We start from the raw sequence: 21,606 nt of genomic DNA on the forward strand, positions 1-21,606 counted from the left end.
TTACATGAGCCTGAAGCTGAGCTTGAAATTTGAACCCAAAGTCGATCAAAGCGAATCTAAGTCAAAATATACGAACTCGAACACTAAAATTATGAAGTGAACTGAATACAAACACGTGTTCAACGAGCTTGGACTCACTGAAAATGAGTCAGACCTTATTTGAGCATGACTCAACTTGTGTTCAGCTCTGTGAACAATATATATTATAAATAATATTATATATATTTATTTTGAGAATAAAAATATATATATTTATATGTATTATTACGTGATTAAATATTATTTTATATTTAATTTAAAATTATTTAATTATATGATAATACATATTAAATATTTACATATTTATATACCCATTATATAATTTTATTGATATATTATAAGATTAATATCATTTACTTTACAAATACAAATACATGAATTTCTTTTGTTAATTAGAAAGTTCAACCGAAAAATTTCTTGACCTTAACTCTCATTTTCCTTCTAAGCTCTATGACCAAACATAATTTGAATCGTGTTTTTATCACATTATTACCAGTGTTATTTAGTCAAGTTAACACCTAATTAGTTCGTTAATAGTAAATACCTAATTAGTGTTATTTAAATTTTACAATTATTAATCTAAAAATTAAATAAACGAGGATGAAAAACATTAATTGAAAATTTTGAGTTAAATTGTTAATTAATCTTATTAAGTGAAAAATGCCTACTAGAATAATTTAGATAAAATAGTGAAAAATTGTTGGTGCAATAATTTGCTCAATTCGAATGAAAATTTTCATTTAAAAAAAAAAGGAATTGTTATAGCGGACAAAATCTGATGGCTTTGTTTATTCGAAACTAATGAAACAAAACGTAGTAATAGTTGGCACGTTACCCTTTAACAACAATTTCACCAATTCTTAAATTCCTATAAATTCTTTTTTTAATGTATTTTACCAATAAAAACTTCTATATTTGCATCGGGAAACACAATCCACTTCATAAATTCCTTTTAACGGTATGAGGTTGTTTTTTTATTTTTGGGTTTTTGGAGTTTGGATAAGATCATAGGAAGTTAATGGTAATTTATTTGTAATGGGAATTAATGCAGGTGATTAATTTAATTTTTTTTTTTTATTTTTGTTGTTGCCAGAGCAATGTGCCGTGAGATATGTAATCACATTGTCGTTGATATCAAGTTGAGTGAGATTTGTTTTACCGGCGAACCCAGGGTGCAGTTTTGATCATTGTTTCGGAATTTTTATTGAAGTTTCAGTGATTGAGTTTTTAATTAATTGAATTAATTTCAGCATTTAGTGAAATTTCGAGGATTGGGTCATTGCTATTTTTGTTGGGTTTTTGATCAGTTGAGTTAATTTGGGAGAGTTAGTGAAGTTTCGGGAATTGGGTCATTGGTTAAAGCGTTGGAATTTGATCTGAGCACTTGTTTTTTGAGAGGAAGTTGTGACTGAGGAATTTAAGAGAAGGAGATGAGAGGTGAAATAATCAAGGGGTTTGAGATACAATGACTGGAGGGTCATTGTGGATACGCACGGGGAGTAATGGCTCATTGCAGTCACTCAACAACGTTGTTGTTTCAGTGTCATCTCATCAAACAAAATCGATATCAGCAATATCTGGAAGAAAGGCTTCTTCAAAGATGTTTTTTCCAGGTTCCAGAGAGAGGGAGAAAGACAGGCTTTTCCCATTTGTTTTTTGCAAATATTTTGGCCGTAGAAAAGTTGCAATGCTGCTGCTTGTAGTCCTTGCTCTATTGGTCTTCACATTGGGTTCCTTCATAGTTAATAAAGGTTCTTATTGCTTGTTGTATTTCTGCATTTTCATTTCATAGGATATTAAAGAATTATTGTCTAGCTGGTTGATGAAATTTTGACACTGGCTTCAGTGAAAGGTAGCATTGGGTTTGATAATTTAGCATAAGTACTGTAATAATATTTACTGCACATTTGCTTTATAGAGAGGCCTGATTTAAATGTGACATCATTTTGTATTTAGACTTGAGAGTTTTAATAATGAGAATGTAATTGATTAACGAGCATTAGTGTTTTTTTTGAATACCAAGCATGAAGCGTTGTGATAATAGGTGCTTTTTACAAGCCATGATATTATGGGTTTGCAGTTTTAGTTTTTTGAGTTAATAATTGGTATTGTGGTTTTGCTCACTGTGCAAGTGATGCACCAGAAAGCGGCAGTTCAAATGTTGATGAACGTGCTGGAAGGTTGGTTCCACATGGCAACATCGGGGCAGGTAATCCTAAAGGTAATCTAGCTGTTGTAGAAAAAAGCTTGAAGGATGAAAATACTTCTGCAAAGAATGATGAGAGAGGAAGTGATGAAAGTGGAGCCCAGTATCCTCCTCCTCCTCCTCCACCTCCTTCCTCAATCAAAACAGTTATTCCTCTGTCACATCATCCATGCAAGAATTTTGCATTTCCTCCTCCTCCTCCACCTGGTTTCCGGAGACCTGGACCACGACGTAAGTTTTGACTTGTCATTCTTCTTGTTTTTTATAACAACGTTAAAATTTAAGGAATTGTATGAACCCTTAAATCTGATGAAATTAGAAGATGACTCTCTGATATCTTAGCATGAACGAGTCAATAGCTTTATTTACTACTTAGCAACTGATTCAATTATATAGCTTCTATATGGTTTTTATGCAATTCATTTGTGATCATTGTCATCACCACTATTACGTTCATTATATTTATATGTCATAGAGGACCAATCCAAACATATTGTTGTGAAAGATATTTATGGACACTTTGCAAAGATCTTGTCAAAGATAAAGTTTTAGTTGAAAAATCTGCATGTCTGATATATATCCTGTGGTCATGATTTGATCTTGATCTTGCTCTTGTTTGTCCATTTATGCAGCTTGTCCTGTTTGTTACATCCCTGTGGGCCAGGCAATAGCTAGTATGCCAGGTTCCCAATCAGTATCCCCTGTACTCCAGAAATTGACATATGTTCAGGATGAAAATCCAGTTAAAACTGAATCTCATGGAGGTTCTGATTTTGGTGGATATCCTTCTATAAGACAGAGAACTGATTCTTTTGACATAAAAGAGTCCATGACAGTACACTGCGGGTAGGTTTATTTTTTATTTGTTGTTTAATATGATACTCTTGTAACTGTTTTAGATTATAATTTATATAATTAATTTTTGTTATTATTTTGGTTATGAGATGCCTGTAACTGAGATTATATTTTCCTTCAGTCAACTGATTCTAATGTTGTGCCATTTTGTGGTTCATCTATATTTATATTCATTTCTATTAGATTTGTCAAAGGAAGTAGACCTGGAGTCCAAACTGGATTTGATTTTGATGAAGCTGACCTCACAGAGTTGGATCAATTCCATGAGGTCATTGTTGCTTCGGCTATATTTGGTACTGCTTAGCAAAATTTACTTATGTAGAGAGAAGTTTTCACTTCTACCTTCTTTCCCTGATCATGATATATTTTGTAGGAAATTATGATTTACTGCAGCAGCCCCAGAACATCAGTGAAGCAGCAAGGAAAAATATCCCTTTCTATATGTTTATTGATGAAGAGACAGAAGCTTATATGAAGAATTCTAGCATCCTAGACAGTAGTAAGAGAGTTGGGTTCTGGAGAATTGTTGTTGTCCGCAACATCCCTTATAGTGATGCAAGACGTAATGGAAAGGTCAGTTTTGATTTATTCAATTTTAACTCTAGAGAAATATGGAGAAATTACTTGCAATTTTGTTTTAGTTCCTTTCTTCAGCAGATTGGAATCTATAATGTCCTAGATATTATTTTGTAATTGTAACTGTTTTGATTTAAAAAACATCTGCATGGGACAATATAACAAGATTTGAGTAAACTGGTCAATAACATGGCATTATATCATTTGGCAATGACCAAGTGGACCAACCTTTACTTACCTGTGAGATGTAGTTGTATTAATTTCCAGTGAGACGAATGCACAAATACTTGGGAAGAAAGATGGCTTTAATGGGTTGGCTCAAGTATTAGATTATTTTGAGATACCCTGGTTATAGTCATTTGTACAAGTATGTCTTGTTTGAAAGGATAATATGGTTAAAATGTATTATGAAAAACAATGTGTAGTACTGGAGAAATTATATTAAAGCAATTTACATGCCAGAGTCTGATATGCTGTTAGGCGATGTGATTTTTCTTATTTTTGTTAATCTGTCCTTTCATTTCACAAGTTTGCTGGACGTCGGTGATCTTGTGTGTACATGTTTCAGGTTCCAAAGCTTCTTTTGCACAGGATTTTCCCAAATGTTCGATATTCTATATGGATTGATGGAAAGCTCCAGCTTATTAAGGATCCATATCAAATTCTTGAGAGGTACAACCATTTTCTGTTTTGTGTTTAGACATTGTTCGACCCTTAAGTGGTGTATCCAAGATGAGGGTAATGTTATGCAACCTGCAGTTGTTGCATGCACAGATCTTCATTTGATCCTTATGGCATTGAGATTATGAAACAATAATCTTCTAGCCTCTGGGCTCATATTGTGAAATTTAGAAGTTGTTTTCCTGAAGTTGTGGTAATAGTTGTAGGAACTAAATACCAATTGTACTGTCACTCTTGGCCAAGCTGTTAAGAGTTAATTTTATGATATATTTAGCCTTATCTTTTATCTTTTTGTGAACAATCTAGAATACTTGCTTGAAGAAATATTTTCAAGTTTTCGTATATGAAAAATTATTCACCTTTTGGTTTTTTCACAGCAATGCACATGTTGACACACTTAAACCTCTGAATATTAAGTATTATATGTGAAAGTAGTTTATAAAGTATCAATCACATTGATCTTAATGCTTGAATTATGCTGATGTTCTCTAAGTTATTAGCTTGTCATTACTTAAAAATATTCTCTTTTCTTCAGATTTTTGTGGCGCCAAAATGCTACTTTTGCTATCTCAAGACACTACAGACGCTTTGATGTGTTTGTGGAGGCAGAAGCTAATAAAGCTGCAGGAAAATATGATAATGCTTCTATTGATTACCAGATTGAATTCTATAGGAATGAGGGTTTAACACCATACTCTGAGGCCAAGCTTCCTATAACTAGTGGTTGGTACATCTTTATTAGTAAATATTACCGTTTTATTTCATAGAGTTGAGATTTCTGATTTGTGATTATATCTGTAGATGTTCCTGAAGGCTGCACCATAATAAGGGAGCACATTCCCATCACAAATCTATTCAGCTGCCTATGGTTCAATGAAGTTGATCGTTTTACTTCGAGGGATCAGTTAAGCTTTTCCACCGTTAGAGACAAGATAAGGGCAAAAGTTGATTGGAGTGTCAGTATGTTTCTGGATTGTGAAAGGCGCAATTTTGTGAAACAGGTATGTAATTTGTGTTGCATACTGTGGTGATCGGTTCAATGCATTATTATAAGTACAAATATTCTTCTTTTCAGGGTGTTGCTATCTCTTTTTTTTTTTTTTTTTTCAAATTTTGCAAATTTAGTTTAAAACCCTTGCAATCTTGGTTTTAGTTGGGCTTGATCCCTAATCTCTTGTGCAAGCCTAATATATTTAACCAACTCAATCAGTTAGTGCCAACAAACTAAAGCATTCTATTATTTATATGTCAACAATTTGTCATTTATTAATTGTAGTTTTCTATATTGAAGAGCTTGTTCAGGTTCTGTCAATATATTGAACAGTTCCACCTAAGTCTTAAGCGGCTTAGATGGAATTAAATACCTTTTTAATTGGTTAGTGTCAGCAACTTCTCATTGTTGATGGAAGAACTAGTACACCCCTTACATCCGCATAATTTATTCTCCAGGGAATTTACTCTTTGGGTGTACCATGAGTGATTGACTCTGCTCTTGTGAAAGACATATTCTGCTTCTCTAAGCGGCTGTGCATTTCAATCCTGCCAAATGATTTTCTTATATATATATTCGCTAAACTTATGTAACTTCGCTAACTTACTCTTTTCACACTGATTATTTAATCTCAATATCTTTACCACCACACCATCTGATGTTTGAAGAATCATTCTGGGGATACTCAGATGTTGGATTTTATATCTTTCTCAATAAGGATGAAAAAAAGGGATTTGTTGTTTCGTTAAATCAATCCTCATCTGAAGAAGGTTTAAACTTTTGGAATGTGGCCAATGATAAAAATGCTTCTTTTACATCCCTATTTTTGTTCGGTAGTTTTTCTTTTTATGCTCATTTTGTGATTGTTCTATGCACAGGCATACCACAGAGATTTGTTGGAGCAAATGGCCCGTCCTGTTGCCATTACTCAGTTACCAACTGGTTTGCCGGTTGTTGCCAATGTCGCTGGAGACAACCCTGTGAGGAGGAGGCGTCGCAAAAAAGATAAGAAACCTGGTTCCAAGCGAAATCGTAAGGTTTCTGCTGGAAACCAAAACAATGAAGACGGAAAAAAAACCATTAACATTTCATTTTAAGTGTACTTTTTTTTACCTCCAGAAAAGGGGGAAAAAAAAAAAGAAAGAAAGGAAGAAGAAATGATGCAACTTTGATTTTAAATCGGTTTCTAATTATACAAGAATGAGTAGGAGAATTAATTAGAGAAATTTAGGATGATCAACTTTATGTTTAAAGAATGTTCATGCCCCCTTCTCTTTAAACCGTTGTAAATACTTTCAGCCTCATCCCACACAAGCTGCTGCCTGCCAAGCCACAATTTTTAGGTACTAATTATTTCACTTAAATTTTCAGTTTATTAAATTAAACACAATTATGAAGCTAGGGATTTGATTAACATTTAAAATTTATTTAGGGATTTGATTAACCTTGAGCTAGTCTAATAATAAAAATTCCCTTAGGATGAACTTTTTCTTGTTTAATAGTATGATTATGTTCTGAACAAATTTTGTAATCACACTTTGTCTTCTATCAGTGACTATATTTATGATAGACTGTTCTAATTGTTTCCATAATTCCTGTGGAAAATAGTATCATTGCATTATACATTTTGTTGCTTTTGTATCTACCAAAATATCTAAAGTATAGGGTTCATATACTGAAAATTCTAGTTCTGCAATTATACAAGTATCCGTTGTTCCTTGTACCAATGCATGACAATGGACTTTATAATTCATTATCATTCGCGTTGATGAGGTATCTTTTTCTTCATATAATAGTATCTGTACAGATTTATATTTGACTATCTTTCTTGTAGAAGAACTCTTCGAAATGTGACTTTCAACATCCGAGTTGTCTAATATTTCCTTCTCCAGTATATTTATCCTTAGTGCACTAGGTCCTACATATTCTTTTCTTTCAAAAATTGAATTTCTTGGTGAATATATATTCCTTGAAACTAAGTTTCTTGGAATTGGGAGAGTTATGTCTACCTTATCACCAATTTCCTCAATTTTTTTTCCTGTGTTTATTTCCATTTCCACCACGTTTGGTTGCAATGTGAAAGTTAAAATCTAATTCCTTGGTCATGTCAATTGTCTTGATTGACTATGGTAGGATTTATCGGAATAATCGAGTTTGATCCTAGGTCATGCACTTCTGTATTTGATTGGGATATAAAATTAACAAAATTTACTAATATGTATATCATCGTATATTGAATTACTATTCCGTTATTAGATTGTAATAAATCTTTTAATCTAGATGTATGAATTTGTAGTACCATGATCCTCTTAAAGTTTGAATCTTTAAGATTGATCTTATATCTTGATCGGATTATCTCATAAGAGCCTTTTAAAGCTAAGTTGGTATAAAATCCCCCAACTAATGCTTTAGTAAAAGTGGTCCATCTCCTTTCTAGCAATGCAACTTGAATAAGAACATTCATAACACCACAAAATAAGCCTTGTACACGAACCTGTACAACTCTTAATTGTATATAGTGATACTTGTTATTTGTCCGTTTCACAAGTTCATGCACCTTTAGTAACCATTCATCATTTGACAAAATGATTTCCTCTTTATTTGATTGGGTTAAGGTTACTCTAATAAGTTTTTTATGTACCTCTTCTAGTGCTCGAGCTTGAAATATCTATAGTGAAGTTTTTTCAAATACTTCTTTTGGAGAAAGTTTTAGAATTACCTATTTATTTGGGCTTACCGGTGTATCCTCATAGCTGGTAGATAAGCTGATTACCGATTCTGAAGCGGTCTCATGTTCTATCAATATGAGTTCCTCATTATCGTTGAATAGATTAGATGAATCTCTTAAATTTTCTATTATATTCATAAAATTGTTTAACTGATGAAGAGTAGAGATTTCTTCTTACTGTTCTGATGAATATTCTTTATCAGTTGAAAAATATTTTTTTGATTCTTCAGAGTATTCTGAGATCAGTTCATAAACTAATTTGTTATCCGAGTTCACCTCGTGTCCTAATATAGACTCGTATTTCGAAGTTCTAGTATTAACATCTGTATTTGGGCATTTAATGGCATAGTGTTCAATGGTGCCACATAAGTGTATATATATTTGTATATACAAAATAAATATATATAATTTTATTGATTTATTATTGTGTTATTTATTAAGTATATATTAAGTTGATTTTATGTATTAATTTATTCATTTGTTCCTGATATAAACATAATATTAGGAAAAAAAAAACTGGAACATAAATTTATGGCATTGAATTTAGGCTCAAAATTGCATAAGTAAACGCATCTAGGTGATAAAGATCTTCACAACAGGATCCAGTTTCCAGAATAAACAAAATTTTCCTAAACATTATCATCATTTTAGCTACTAGAAAAATAATGTAGACCCATGATTCCATGACCCCACCATTGTTGAATTGCTCTGCAGAAGAAGAAAGTTCTTGAAAAATATGGGCATTTTGCGCATTGGAGATATGGTTGGCACCTACTTATCTCTATGTTTTCTTGTTTTGCCAGCTGCTGCATCTTAATATTTTCAACCTAACGACCCTACCCAAATTCAATTTTTCAAAGAAGTTTTTGGTTTTAGTATCAATATGGCTGGTTTACATAACGAGTAATGCAAAATTCAAATTTTAGTTTAAAGCCGGTTTTTTAGTTTCATATCTCATTAGTCCGAGGATTTCTCGGATCTATATCCCTTTTGTTTCTTATATTATGAGGGCTCAAAAGGGTTTTGACAGTTAGGTTCCGTGGTGATGTGTATTGATTGGTAAATTGAGTACTTTGAGGTCTGTATGGTAGGAAAAGGTGAGGTTTAGTGCTAGGGTTCTTATGGGTTGTTGAAAGTGTATAAATTTAGTCCTATTTAGGGTTTTGACCGCGTGGATTCATATGCTAGCTTTCCTCTGTAGATGCCCTTGTTGATTTGAATTAAAGTTGGATTGTTGATTTGGTCCATGGGCTCGGCTGGGTTCTTTTTGATATGTATTTTGCATTCTGTTCTAGCTCTAACATGTGGAACCTTGATGATGTTTTACACCAAAGAGATTTCAGTGTTTTGTCATGGTATTGAGGTTGCAAGTAAGCTTCAAGGGTCAACACCTCATGATCAGCTCTTGATCCAAACCGCTGACTCATTTTCCGGGTTGCTTTTGTTTGCTATTGGGTCTCTATTATTTATGGTAGCATTTGTTGAGGATCGAGAATTCCAGAGCTTCTTTGCTAAAGGGTGTGTTCTTCTTCATGTGTCAGTGGCTGTTTGGAGAGTTTACTTCGGAAGGGCAGTTGAGGATCTTGCTTATGATTTGCCTAGGCAGGTTGTTGGAGATATTGCATTAGCTCTCTCATGGATATTCTTTCTTGTGTATTCATGGAGAGAAAAGTATGATTAGTTAAGATTTTGCATTGCCAAGGACTATTTGGATTATGTGGAAGACAGTGATTAACGGATGGACATGTGAATTATATGTTGTATTGAAATTGTTGAATACAAAGCTGGGTTTAGGCAGCTGGAGTTTCAATCGTTTCATTGCTGATTGCGGGGTGAATATTTGCTATTTCATATATTTGGAGCGTTGAGCTCAGACTGGAATCCGGGTTATGGTGTGTGCAGAAATCTGTTCTGGTTTTGGAATATCCTTCAAGTTCAAGAAGCTGGGTTTGACAAATTGACTTGAGATACATTTTGAGGATATTAAATATGTTTCAGTTCCTCTTCTTGTTCAGCCTCACTCTAATCTATTCCTATTTATGTTTTTCCCATTCAGAAAAATTTCCTGTAAATTCTCTTCATCTTTATATGAAAAAACAAAGAAATATATTCACAAACTGCTTTTTCTCACTCTCTTTGCTAAATCTTCTTGCTTTTGTGTTGTTCAACCATGCTGGGGCATAGCCATCTTTATGACTCATCAAGATTCACACTGCAAACAAAATGTCAGTTCTTAACTTTTTCTAAAGCAAAGAAAGAGACATATTATTCTCTTTTTTCCATCATCAAAGAGAGAAAAAGATGGTGCTAATTGGTAGCATTCATATGCAAGCAAACCCTTTTCTTTCTTTAGTTTCCTTTTAGCTTCAGCTTTGTAGGGACTCACATCTAGTATCTTTCTGCTGCTGTGGGCCCGTGTCACCATTGAATTTTTCTTCTTTTGCTTAACATATAGCCAGTGGCAACTGATTTGTTGAGTTGTTGCTGTGTCATTTGTCATATCCCTTGAGGCATTTGAGTCAACCTGAACTCAATTCAGACAATAAAGTTCAACCCAAGAGATTAAAGAAGCCTAGAGAAGGCATGAGTGAGAACACCATATGGATTCGATGAAGCATAAAGAAGCAGAATAAATTATGGCCATAATAAAAAATATTCAGTATTCACACATTAATAACAGCAGTTATTTAGCACTTTAAAAAGATTTTCTCTTTTATTTAATTCTGAAATTGGTTCAAATTTTGTTCATGCATAATCAAATTATGTAAAATATTTTTCTTGAAATTTTCTTTGGATATTTAATCTTTTGGAAACTCTATGTAAGAAATAAAAAACAATTTTTTTTTATATTATTTCAAATGTAATTTCTCTTTTCTTTTGAGGTATTACAACATAATGATATTTTAGTCCTTGAATTGAAAGTTGACACCTCTAATTTTTCTCTTAACAAGTAGTACTTTTTTTACTTTTCCACTTGTTTTATTGTCAAAAATACATTTGAATATAATAACGTAAACTTTTTATCTTTACTCATCTTCAAATTCACTCCATTTTCATCAAGTTTTAGTATTAGATAGTGTTATATATATAACTTTTATTTATAATTTTATATACAAATAACGATATATTATTATATAGTTAAATAATTAAAAATTAAAGATGAAATATAACCTAATCATATAATAATATATCATTATTTATATATAAAATTTAAATATATTAATAAATATATATTTATTAATATATCATTAAATAATTAAATAAATTTAAATTAATAATAAATTAATTTATATATATATATATATATATATGTTAAAAATAGAAACGTATAAGGTTGATTGATTTTATATGGTTTGATGGATGTAATCCATGTAAGTGTTACTGGACCCAACACCCAAACATAATTTACCTACCCAGACTCGGCCCATTCCAGCTGCATTACTTTTCTTCTCTATTTGGTTATTCACAGCCTAAAACCTCCGCCGAAGGTTTAATTTATCCGCCGAAAGTTCACCGGTGCGTCTCACTTTTCTTTCTCTTTAAGCCAGAAAGCACTTCTGTTATGTTATTTACAGTGAAGATGTTTATATATGTTTTTTTTAATCGTTTTCAGGGTATGTTGCTTTATGGGCTTCTGTTATATCCTTTGAATATTTATTCATGTGGGAATGATTTAATGAAAGAATTATGACAAGTTCACAATATTTACGATAAAATTTTAAATGGGTTGTTGTTAAAGATTGATTTTTGAAGAAAATTAAGTATGTGCTGTTTGTTAGTACTAGATTGCAGATTACTTTGGTTGAAGATTGATGCTTTCTTTATTTTTGTTTACTTCTGATTGATGTTCAGTTCAGTAAGTCGACGTTTAAGTGATGGCTTGAAATTTAGTTTGTAGATGACAACCTTTTGAGTAAATGTTTTCTGGAAAAAGTTTGGGGTGTTTATTTGAGTTTTTGGATTCGATTCTATGGTATTAGTAAATTTTTCTTGTGACATGTGCTTTTCTAGGTTTTTGTTTAAGCCTTTTCTCAAACTTTAAATCAATGAACATTGTGTTAGAGTTCGGAATTTCGTTATTTTTCAGTGTTACATGGAATGGATTGTTCCTTTCTTTAAGTATTATATTCTTTAGAGATCTTATTTTTTAAGCTAAGATTGGGGAAAAAATTGGTGTCTTTCTTATGATTTAAAAGGTGTAGATTTCTTATTTTATTAGATTGATACTGCTGGGAAAGGTTTTTGGATGTTGATCTATGTATATGGGATTCACTGTATTTACTTATTTTTTAATGGATTTTGGGGTATGTTTGATCCTTTTACTAGAGTACCATGTACTAGAAGTTGTTGTGTGATTCAATTTTTCTTACATCAATCAGTCAATCTGTTACCTTATCACCAATTTCTCTAAAGAGATAGCGAATAAGTCCTCTTTCCATTTTTCTTGACACAGTTGATCTATAACTATTAGATGATTTACACTCCTGTTGTTTATTGATTCTTTTTCATTATTTTATGAAATATACTATTTTCTAGTGAAAGATCATAGGAAATCAATTGGCCAAGGAGTATATGGATGAGACCTATAAACAAGAGTTGGGAAGCAAGGTTTGAGGAAAATTTTGATTCATTGTCTGTGATACCACATGCTATTATGGTTGATCATTCCATTTTCATGGGTTTTTTGACTTGGGTTTTGTTGTTTTTTCCTTCATATTAGAGTACTTCTCTTAAGAACAACTATAAACTAAAAGTACAAACTAGTTGATGCTAAGTATTAACAGATACATTGTGAGCCCATACATCCTCTCAAGATTTGGATTTTATATATATATTACTTAAAAATATTTGTTTGGTTAGAGAACTTAGTCAACACATTGGATTCTGTCCACATGCTGTCTCAAGCATATTTATTGCTTTCAATTGACACATTTTCTTTCTTCTTGTTTTGCCAGAATCATTCTTTTCTAGCACTCTGAATTCTTCTTGTACTTGTGACAATGGGTGGAGTGCCCCTGCAAGATGCTTCCTCCATCTTAGCTTTGTCGGGGTCTCAGCCAAAACAAGGTTTGGCTGTTGTAAAATCTGACCAAGAGTCAAAGCCAAAGAAGAAGATCTGCTGTGCCTGCCCTGAGACTAAGAAGCTTAGAGATGAATGCATCGTGGAGCATGGTGAAGAGGCTTGTGCAAAATGGATAGAAGCTCATCGAATGTGCCTTCGTGCTGAGGGCTTTAATGTTTGAGATTGATAGAGGTAGTTTTTACAAGTCAAACCGGATGGGTATACTGACATTACAATTTACAATTGCAGATAGCAGATTATTTGCTAAAGAAATAAAGCAACAAAATTGTTATTGACTTTTGAATGCAATACTTCATATGATTTTAAAGTGAAAATGGATGAGATACATTCTTATTGTATTCATGTTCATCTTTTACGTTATTGGTTTTCCTTTTAACTTTGTTGTTCTGTAATCATAGGCTGTGCAGGATGTATTTTTTGCATATCGTCCACCATTCTTGTGTGATTTTCTTTTATGCTCCAAGTTATCAGGGGAAGTGAATGATTTTTATGCATCCAGATACATTCATCAAACACCGACTGTATCATTCACCATTTACCTCCTTTCGACCTGAAAATCTAATATTTCTTTAGACCTTTTGGGGTAGATAAGAGATAACAAGCCTTTTCTTATAATGATATTTTGTAGATTGCTTTGATTTAAATATGGTCAGTATCAAGACTAGCAGGTGAGTGTTTGATAAATATTTCTTGTAGTGATCTAACCATTTTGTTAAGTTGTTCATATCTTAATATTCTAGTTATGAAGTAAATAGTTAAAAGAGGCAAGTGAGAGCAGAGTATACTTACTAATAGCATCAATACATTAACAGCCACACAAGGCCAAAGCCAAAAGCCACAGCCATTACACGATTACAGAAGGAAATACAAGTATATCACTGACACACAACACACTCCACTTCACGCACACAAAGTATTATTTTTACAAAGGATAAGTTCATTACAACATTATTCCAACGATTTCAGTCCCTTGAAATTATTGTTATAGTATTAGTTTAATGACCACCACAAGTACAGTTCACGCAGGAGCAGCTGGTGCCACACTTGCACTTGCCGTGGTTCTCAGAAGTGGCAGGAACGTCGACCATGACAAAAGTGGTTATCCAGCTGCAAGAACAAAAACCAGATTGTATCAGTACATGGCCAAAACCAAACAACAAAGAGAGAAAGAAATATTATACTGTGCATTGTCTTTGATCTTCAGAAAGTACCTCTCAGTCTCAATGAAGTCAGCAACATAGCCGCTTCCCTTCTTCCTGCAAATCCGAAAAAACTGATAGTGTAAGTAATATAACCATAGCATAATAACAAAATCTTTAAGATACGGAGATACGAATCACTTACACACACTTGCTCTTGTCAGCGCAGTCGCAGTTGCCGCAGTCCGACATGTTGAGCTTGGAAAAATTGAAACTTTGAAGTGTTTTTGAGAAAGCTGATGGATTTGTCTGAATGGCTATATCTTGCAGCGTGGCCTGTATTTAAAGAGGGGGAAAGAGGTGGTGCAAATGGGTGATAAATGAAGATGAAGGTGGCGTCAACTTCAGCTTGGGCAGCGGGCCCAGATGGGCATGCCGCATGGGAGAAGCACACGCCTCTCGAGGAAGAGGCCGAAGGGAATCTTGATAATGGAAGAGGTTGGCTTCCTTTCCTCCTCTCATGTCAACTTCTCTCTTTCATTTTCTTCCCCGTTTTTCCAAAGCTTCAAAACTCATTAGCCTCTCTTTTTTATGACAGTGACCACAAAATTTTCAGACGCCAGACATGGAATTCAAGGGTAAAAATCTATGAAGAAAGTACAAATCTATAAGATATTGGACATCAAATTGAAGATTTTGTCATATCATATCACATATTAAAATTTTAATTTTTCATATACTATTTTGTATCAAATGATGTGCATATAAAAAAAAAAAATTAATAAAATAATAAAAATGGTCAATAACACATTATTATTTAGAAAAATAATAATATATTAATATATCCAATTATACTACTATTTTCTTTAAAAATATATATTGATTCATATTGATAATATGTATCATATTAAATGATATGTTTATTATATTGTTTTAATTTGATATATTTTAAGATATATATTATTTTTTACTTATTTCGTATTGCAGATGATAGGACCAGGTGCAGAACAAAAAGAAGTTTTCGAATTTGTAAGCATTGCTTCTTCAACTGGGCAACGTTGTTGTCAAAAAAAGTATAGCCTTACATGCATGTTTTCAATCTTTTTATCCTAAAGATTTCAGAGAAAAAAGAAATGTAAATATATAATAATAGTGACAATAATGGTTGTCACCTCCTGCTTTCCTCCCAGTTTGTGTCCCTTGCATGTCTATATCAATGTTTTGTTTGGTTGCCGAGAAAAATCTGAGTTGCAATATTTGACTTGTTCCATTGAATGATTACTGGTTCTGGGAAATTTATAGTCTTTCTAATAAATCAACAATTATCGAATATATATTTATGTATTATGATTTTTAGAGACTGGTAGAATCTTCTGTACATATCTTTTGGCAAAAAAATTCTTAAAGATTGTGTAATAAAACTATAAAATTTCCATCTCTTTGTAATTTTATTGTATTTTTCTCATGAAAAGTTTGTAAAAATTTAACAAGGTTATATCTAGGCCAAGTATTATATGGTATATTAATTTTAAATTATTAATAAAATAATATTTAATTACATATTATTTTAATATCTAAAAATATTAAAATTATTGCAAAAACAGAGCATTTATGTGTCAAACTTTGGGTCCAATCCATTTTTGGGCCCAATTGGATCTCTGAAGCCTAATTTTTGGGCCCAATTGGATTCTGAAGCCCAGAATTTTGGGCCCAATTGGTTAACTTTGAAGGTCTAATTTTCGGTTAGAAAAGGAGAATGTTGTCTTAAACATCGAATGAGTAAGATAAGATAAGAGCATTTTTGTCACCTAATTTTTATTTTAATTGATAATAAGATCGATTTTGTTTTAAAATTAGAATAAATTTAAGTAAACATTTTTGTCTACAAAATTAATTAAATAAGGATAAATATTCACAAATTTAAAATTATCTAATAATATTTTTATAATTAATCAAAATTAATTTTCAAGATTATCTGATAAATTAACTTTAAGATCTCTTTATAAAAGATTACATGACTTTTTACCGTAATAAAAGATTTGGAAAAATAAATTAAAATATAATAAAAAGAAAAAAAATAATACGTATATCATTACAAACAAATCCCAATAAAGGTTGGATAGAAAGGTTAAAAAGGAAATCCCACGTGGCAGAACTTGAGTGGTCAATGTAAGAAACCGAAAGTTTATGGAATTAGACGTTGGGAAGTCAAGTCGTCTTAATCTAAGCAGATAGTTATCTTTAATTAAAACCAGTGGCAAATTAGTAATTATACTACGAAGAATATACTGCAGTATTATTGCATTGTACATTGATGTTCTCAACGTGGCGCGAAGCCGTGAGCCCGTGAACGTCTCAAGACACTAAACGCCCACGCGCTCTCACAATTGGCACTAAAAGCCGAACTTTCTCGAACTTTTATTGGAGCCGGTAAGTCAAGGCTGAGTGGCTGTCGGCGCGATCAGCTTGCTTGAGTGGGAGCCGAATTTCTGGTTGCCTTTTTAAAGTTAAAACGTCTTGAATTTCGTATCGAGTTGAGGTTTTTCTTTGTTTTCTTACTTTCTGTCGAGTAGACAAAAGAACAGGAAGCGAGTGATCTACGGTGGTGGCAATTCTTCGTTCATGGACTCCGAAGTCACCGAAATTCCTCGGCCGGTTTTTCGGACTCGGAACAAGAATAGACACAAACCGGTCTTTCTTCTCGCTCTTTTGATTCTGATTTGGAAAATTTCTGTTTTTTTTTTATATGATCAAGTTTAATTTTGTATTTAATTTTGTTTATTGATTTGAAGTAGTTTGGATATTTGATCGGATCATTCATCTACTATCGATTATTATTATTATTATTTTAAAATTTTACCTCTTCTTGTTATTTTTAGAGCTGATGTTTGAAGGAATAATCATCAAATTCTGTGGATTTTAGATAGATAGAACTCTAGTTATTTAATGTGGTGAATTTGGAATGAGATTAGGTGGAGGGGCAGTACTTAATTGGATTTAGTTATTCTAATTTGTGACTGTTGGTACTCGTTTGTCATGTGAGTGGTGTGAATTTTGATATGTCCTTTATTTTAGTGGATTGGTTATCATATGATAGTGTGGGTTTTGATTAACATTCTCTTTTTTAGGTAGTTGTTTATGAAGTGATTGATGTTAACAGCGATGACGAATCTGCTGATGTTATTGATGTTGATAAGCAAGTTGAGTCAAAGAACAAGGGGAAGGCTGTAGAATGTGAATCTTATGGCTCTGGTAGTTCTCAACCTAAGGTGCGAAATTTATGTTATTGACATACGGGGTGGGCCTGTATAAATCAAAAGTATTCCTTTCATAATCTTCTTTCATGATAACTATAATTAAAATTTCAATTTTCCACAGGGTTCTTCTAAGAGTCCTGTCTCTGGTTTGCATAATGTAATCAACCTTGATTCTGATTTTGATGATAATTTCATGGATGAAGATTGTGCACTTTTGCAAGCTTATTTTGATAGTGTGGACATTCCTGCTGGAGTGGAGGCACCTGTACCCTGGTTGTCAGATCCTGCTTTTAGGAAAAAAAAGACAGTTAATGGATTTAGTTCATCATATAAGGATCCTACCTCAGTGAGTGGTTCAACTTTGCTGAACCCAGTGGGTGTTCCAGGTCATTCTACCACAGCAGATATCACTTCATCTGGGTTATCTCCACAATCTTCCCTTGGCAAAGCTGGTTTGCCCGGTAGCAGGAGTTCTCAAGATCTTCCGTATAACGTAATGACATTCACTCCTCCCCACCCTAGGCAGTATCCCCTGACAAAGCAATACATGTTTAACCAAGACCCTTTTTTCCTTCCTATGACACCTGGGCCTGGGCTATTTGGTACTAGTAATATACATGGACAAGTTGATACTAGTGATTTAGATGGTCATGTTGGTAGTAGTACTTTATTTTATCCAGGTGCACCGAATTATCCTCCTGCTGTACAACCGTTCATGTCTTGGTGGTCCAATTCTTTGAATCCTGAGGTGGGTTCAAATTTTGTTAGTTATGAAACTTATCCAAGTTTTTATGATACTCCTGATGTCTATAACCCACCAGCAGAATCGAGAGATATCCCTTCCCCTCCTGGTCAAGATAGTACCAAGATTAAACTATGTGTAGATGTAGATGATATTTTGAAGAAGTTTAAAACTTTTAAACAGTTTGATACAGTTGAAGGTTATTCTGATAATCACTATGCATCTATGTCTTCTTCAATGAAACAGGTAACTAGTTTAGTTATGCAGTTCACATTTTTAAGGTGGTAACGATATAATTTTGTTTCGAAAAAGATTGTCATAAACTATATGGATTTATTTTCCTTTTTTCCTCATCTTTTTGGTAGCCATCAAAGAATTGGGTGAAGCGAATCCAAGAAGAATGGAAAATGCTGGAGAAGGATTTGCCAGGTAAGTTTTAATCTTTTATTACTGGGGCTCAATACTTGGTTTGCATCTAATAATGAAAATTGATTTTATGGGTACTGTAAAATCACAATAAAATATCTATAGGTAGAATACTCGTTCACACTTTGCTGAATCTCAATTATTCTCTACTCAAACTTTTGCATAATACTATAATTTACTTTTGTTCTCCCATTTTGTACTTCAACAGATACAATATTTGTTAGGGCATATGAATCAAGAATGGATATTTTAAGGGCTGTAATTGTAGGAGCGGAAGGTACTCCCTACCATGATGGTCTCTTTTTCTTTGATGTTTTCTTCCCTAGTGGTTATCCCAGTGTACCTCCGGTATGTCACTGCAGTTTCTTTCTTTCTTTCTTTTTTGGTGGGATTATTATACTTCTGCTGGGCATTTCTTTGTGTGATGACTTGAATTTCCCCTCTGCCAGCTTGTGTACTATCACTCTGGTGGCCTTCGACTCAATCCAAATCTATATGCATGTGGTAAGGTTTGTCTCAGTCTTCTTAACACCTGGTCTGGTCAGAAGAATGAGAAGTGGATTCCTTCTATGTCAACCATGCTGCAAGTTCTGGTCTCTATACAGGCATTGATCTTGAATGAAAAGCCTTACTTCAATGAGCCTGGGTGGGCCTGTATGAAAGGCACTGTAAATGGAGAAAATGAGTCCCGGAAATATAATGAGAGCACATATCTTTTATCATTGAAGACAATGATATACACAATGAGGAGACCTCCAGAGGTATGTTGCAGTAATCATTACTTGACATATTCCTCTTAAATTTCTGAAAATGGCATTGGTATTTACCATAAGATTTATATTAATGTTTAATTTAAGATACTAATTGTTTTAGTAATAGTTCTGGTTTTTGAAGTTTTTAGAAAATGTTTGATGCTAGTGGCTCTTTTTATGTCCACCTATTCATGCAAATTGCTGAGATGTTTTTGATCATGCGGAGGAGATGCAAGTTATAGTTGTGGTAGCAATTCTCATAGCTCATACCCAGGAAAATGTACTATTTAGTACAACATTCAGTATATTGACATTGTAACAATCGTACTGCCAGTTAAGGAGAGAACTTGTTACAAATTTTGATGAATGTCAAGTTAATATTAACACATTATGTGGTATTTGGACTAATGGTTACTGTTTTTTCTTTGCCCTCAAACCATCTAATGCATTCCTAAGTTTTATGTTCCACAAACTTCTTGTATCTTAAAGCTTCAGGTGTTATGTATAGAAAGTGATGCCACAGACTGAAACCTTTGTCCAGAAAATTTAAAGTTCATAAGTTGGTAATTAGTCGTTATTTAGTAGTTGAATGTGTGTGCCCCTTTTCGATACTCTGGAAAATGTTTTGTATTCCTATGTATGATATTGTCAGCAACATTCCATATTTTGAATCTGATTTCCTGTGCATATTTTGTGTCTTAGAAGATAGCAATGACTCTTTTGCATGTAGGACTAGGTTTTCTAAACTGAAAACTATATTATGCTGCCCCCTTGACTGAACAAGATTTAATGAGAAGAATCCAAAGATCAGTATTTAAATGATCTGAACTACTAGAAATACTTTTTAGTACTTCATATAGGAAAAATGCATTCTTTGCACTGGGGATCTATGAATTCATTTTGGCTTCCAAAGAGGACCCTTTCTCCAGTAGAGTCAAGGTTGCTGCATTATTGCTATGAGTGATTTTCATTTTGTTCACAGTCTATGAATGAACCAAAATAATTATTGGTTTTTTATCTTCCCTGGGTGTTTGTCTCCCCACTTTCAGATTTTTTGATTGGTATTCAGTTACTCATCTCTCCCTCTTTCTTTTACATCCTTATTTCTGTATCTAAAATTTGACCTTTACAATTCCTGTTTGTATGCAGCATTTCCAGGATTTTGTTGTAGGCCACTTCCATCAGAATGCTCATAATATTCTCATTGCAAGTAAAGCATATATGGATGGTGCACAGGTGGGATCTCACGTCAAAGGTGGCCCACAGCTCATTGAGAAGGGTAACAGGAGCTGCCCAAAGCATTTTAAGGACTCTTTGGCTGCAAATATCGATTTGCTTGTAAAAGAATTTAGTAAAATTGGAGTCAAGGACTGTGAGAACTTCCTCACTCAAACAAGCAGAGGGGTCCCTGTAGTTGGTAATCATCTACCTAAGGCTAAGGCATCAATATAGATGGTTTCTTTTGAAATGCTAATTTTGAGATTTAGACGCAAAGCGTTATTTGACTAAAACATTTAAGTTAGGTTTTCAATCATATTATAATGTTATCTTCCGTTATAATTATAAACAATTGCATGTTTATTTCTTTAAGGTGCCTGCCTGCGAATAATTTTGGATTTTGTACATAATTGTATATATGGATGGGGTTATTGAAGTTCGAACCTAATTGTGAGCACATTGTTATGGTGGTAGTACTTATTTTTTATAGTTTCCCCTTTTCTTATATTGTTTTCAGGTTATGAACATTCATATTTATTGTTATCATATTCAATTGATCCAATTCAATCCAACCTTAATAATTAGACCCCAAGACATGCAATTTTGCTATTATTTAATAGTTTAAGGACTTCACAATCCAGTGGCAACTTCACTTCTTCATTAATCATGAATTTTTCAACTTTTGTTATCATGGCTTTGTACTTCGATATATTTCTTTCTGTTAATTGCTTTTTCTATGACTCTGTTATCTTCTGTAACTCAATTCTCTTGTGTTGATCATTGTCATGCTTTTGTCGTCCCTGCATTATCCATAATAGAGTATAAACGCGCATTCTTCTCATTCTTTTCTCTTGGATCAAGTTAATTGTAATGGTTACGGTGGCAACAGAATTCTGTCCCAGTGCCTGTCTGA

The 21,606-nt window shown here is 33.1% G+C and overlaps 4 protein-coding genes across 7 annotated transcripts; all 4 read left to right on the forward strand.

Annotated features, from left to right (window-relative positions):
• Nucleotides 1-840: 840 nt before the first annotated feature.
• Nucleotides 841-6,940, forward strand: LOC123204917 (probable hexosyltransferase MUCI70). The gene is made up of 10 exons (XM_044621762.1): nt 841-997; nt 1,133-1,790; nt 2,183-2,476; nt 2,878-3,091; nt 3,284-3,393; nt 3,474-3,673; nt 4,245-4,348; nt 4,893-5,080; nt 5,159-5,358; nt 6,227-6,940. The coding sequence occupies exons 2-10, from the start codon at nt 1,505-1,507 to the stop codon at nt 6,443-6,445; spliced, it is 1,815 nt and encodes a 604-aa protein (XP_044477697.1). The 5' UTR covers nt 841-997; nt 1,133-1,504; the 3' UTR covers nt 6,446-6,940.
• A 1,731-nt stretch (nt 6,941-8,671) lies between these two features.
• On the forward strand, nt 8,672-10,206 carry LOC123211384. Its single transcript, XM_044630076.1, has one exon. It carries the CDS (start codon nt 9,323-9,325, stop codon nt 9,755-9,757), a length of 435 nt encoding a protein of 144 aa, XP_044486011.1. The 5' UTR covers nt 8,672-9,322; the 3' UTR covers nt 9,758-10,206.
• Nucleotides 10,207-11,440: 1,234 nt separating this feature from the next.
• Nucleotides 11,441-15,735, forward strand: LOC123225801 (cytochrome c oxidase copper chaperone 1-like). 4 transcript variants are annotated; one of them, XR_006504201.1, is made up of 4 exons: nt 11,441-11,592; nt 13,032-14,796; nt 14,897-14,936; nt 15,286-15,735. XR_006504201.1 is itself a non-coding variant. In XM_044650069.1 (2 exons), the coding sequence occupies exon 2, from the start codon at nt 13,077-13,079 to the stop codon at nt 13,317-13,319; it is 243 nt and encodes an 80-aa protein (XP_044506004.1). In that variant the 5' UTR covers nt 12,661-12,684; nt 13,032-13,076; the 3' UTR covers nt 13,320-13,501. The 4 variants fall into 4 exon arrangements, 1 of the variants encoding a protein (XP_044506004.1); XR_006504200.1 differs by having other exon boundaries at nt 13,032-14,936; XR_006504202.1 differs by lacking the exon at nt 14,897-14,936.
• Nucleotides 15,736-16,742: 1,007 nt separating this feature from the next.
• Nucleotides 16,743-21,150, forward strand: LOC123223684 (probable ubiquitin-conjugating enzyme E2 25). Its single transcript, XM_044646996.1, has 7 exons — nt 16,743-16,989; nt 17,427-17,567; nt 17,677-18,543; nt 18,663-18,726; nt 18,932-19,071; nt 19,173-19,484; nt 20,625-21,150. The coding sequence occupies exons 1-7, from the start codon at nt 16,921-16,923 to the stop codon at nt 20,925-20,927; spliced, it is 1,896 nt and encodes a 631-aa protein (XP_044502931.1). The 5' UTR covers nt 16,743-16,920; the 3' UTR covers nt 20,928-21,150.
• Nucleotides 21,151-21,606: the final 456 nt, after the last annotated feature.

The sequence above is a fragment of the Mangifera indica genome, chromosome 1 (genome assembly GCF_011075055.1).
Source record: "Mangifera indica cultivar Alphonso chromosome 1, CATAS_Mindica_2.1, whole genome shotgun sequence".
In the NCBI taxonomy this organism is placed as follows: Eukaryota; Viridiplantae; Streptophyta; class Magnoliopsida; order Sapindales; family Anacardiaceae; genus Mangifera; species Mangifera indica.

What these genes read in the sequence shown, in the direction of transcription:
- LOC123204917 (XM_044621762.1), top strand. Translation starts at nt 1,505, where the DNA reads ATGACTGGAGGGTCATTGTGGATACGCACGGGGAGTAATGGCTCATTG. An exon ending in TCCATGACAGTACACTGCGG is followed by an intron (nt 3,092 to 3,283) that starts GTAGGTTTATTT and finishes CATTTCTATTAG; the next exon opens with ATTTGTCAAAGGAAGTAGAC. An exon ending in TGTTGCTTCGGCTATATTTG is followed by an intron (nt 3,394 to 3,473) that starts GTACTGCTTAGC and finishes TATATTTTGTAG; the next exon opens with GAAATTATGATTTACTGCAG.
- LOC123211384 (XM_044630076.1), top strand. Translation starts at nt 9,323, where the DNA reads ATGGGCTCGGCTGGGTTCTTTTTGATATGTATTTTGCATTCTGTTCTA.
- LOC123225801 (XM_044650069.1), top strand. Translation starts at nt 13,077, where the DNA reads ATGGGTGGAGTGCCCCTGCAAGATGCTTCCTCCATCTTAGCTTTGTCG.
- LOC123223684 (XM_044646996.1), top strand. Translation starts at nt 16,921, where the DNA reads ATGGACTCCGAAGTCACCGAAATTCCTCGGCCGGTTTTTCGGACTCGG. An exon ending in ACAAGAATAGACACAAACCG is followed by an intron (nt 16,990 to 17,426) that starts GTCTTTCTTCTC and finishes TCTCTTTTTTAG; the next exon opens with GTAGTTGTTTATGAAGTGAT. An exon ending in TGTCTTCTTCAATGAAACAG is followed by an intron (nt 18,544 to 18,662) that starts GTAACTAGTTTA and finishes TCTTTTTGGTAG; the next exon opens with CCATCAAAGAATTGGGTGAA.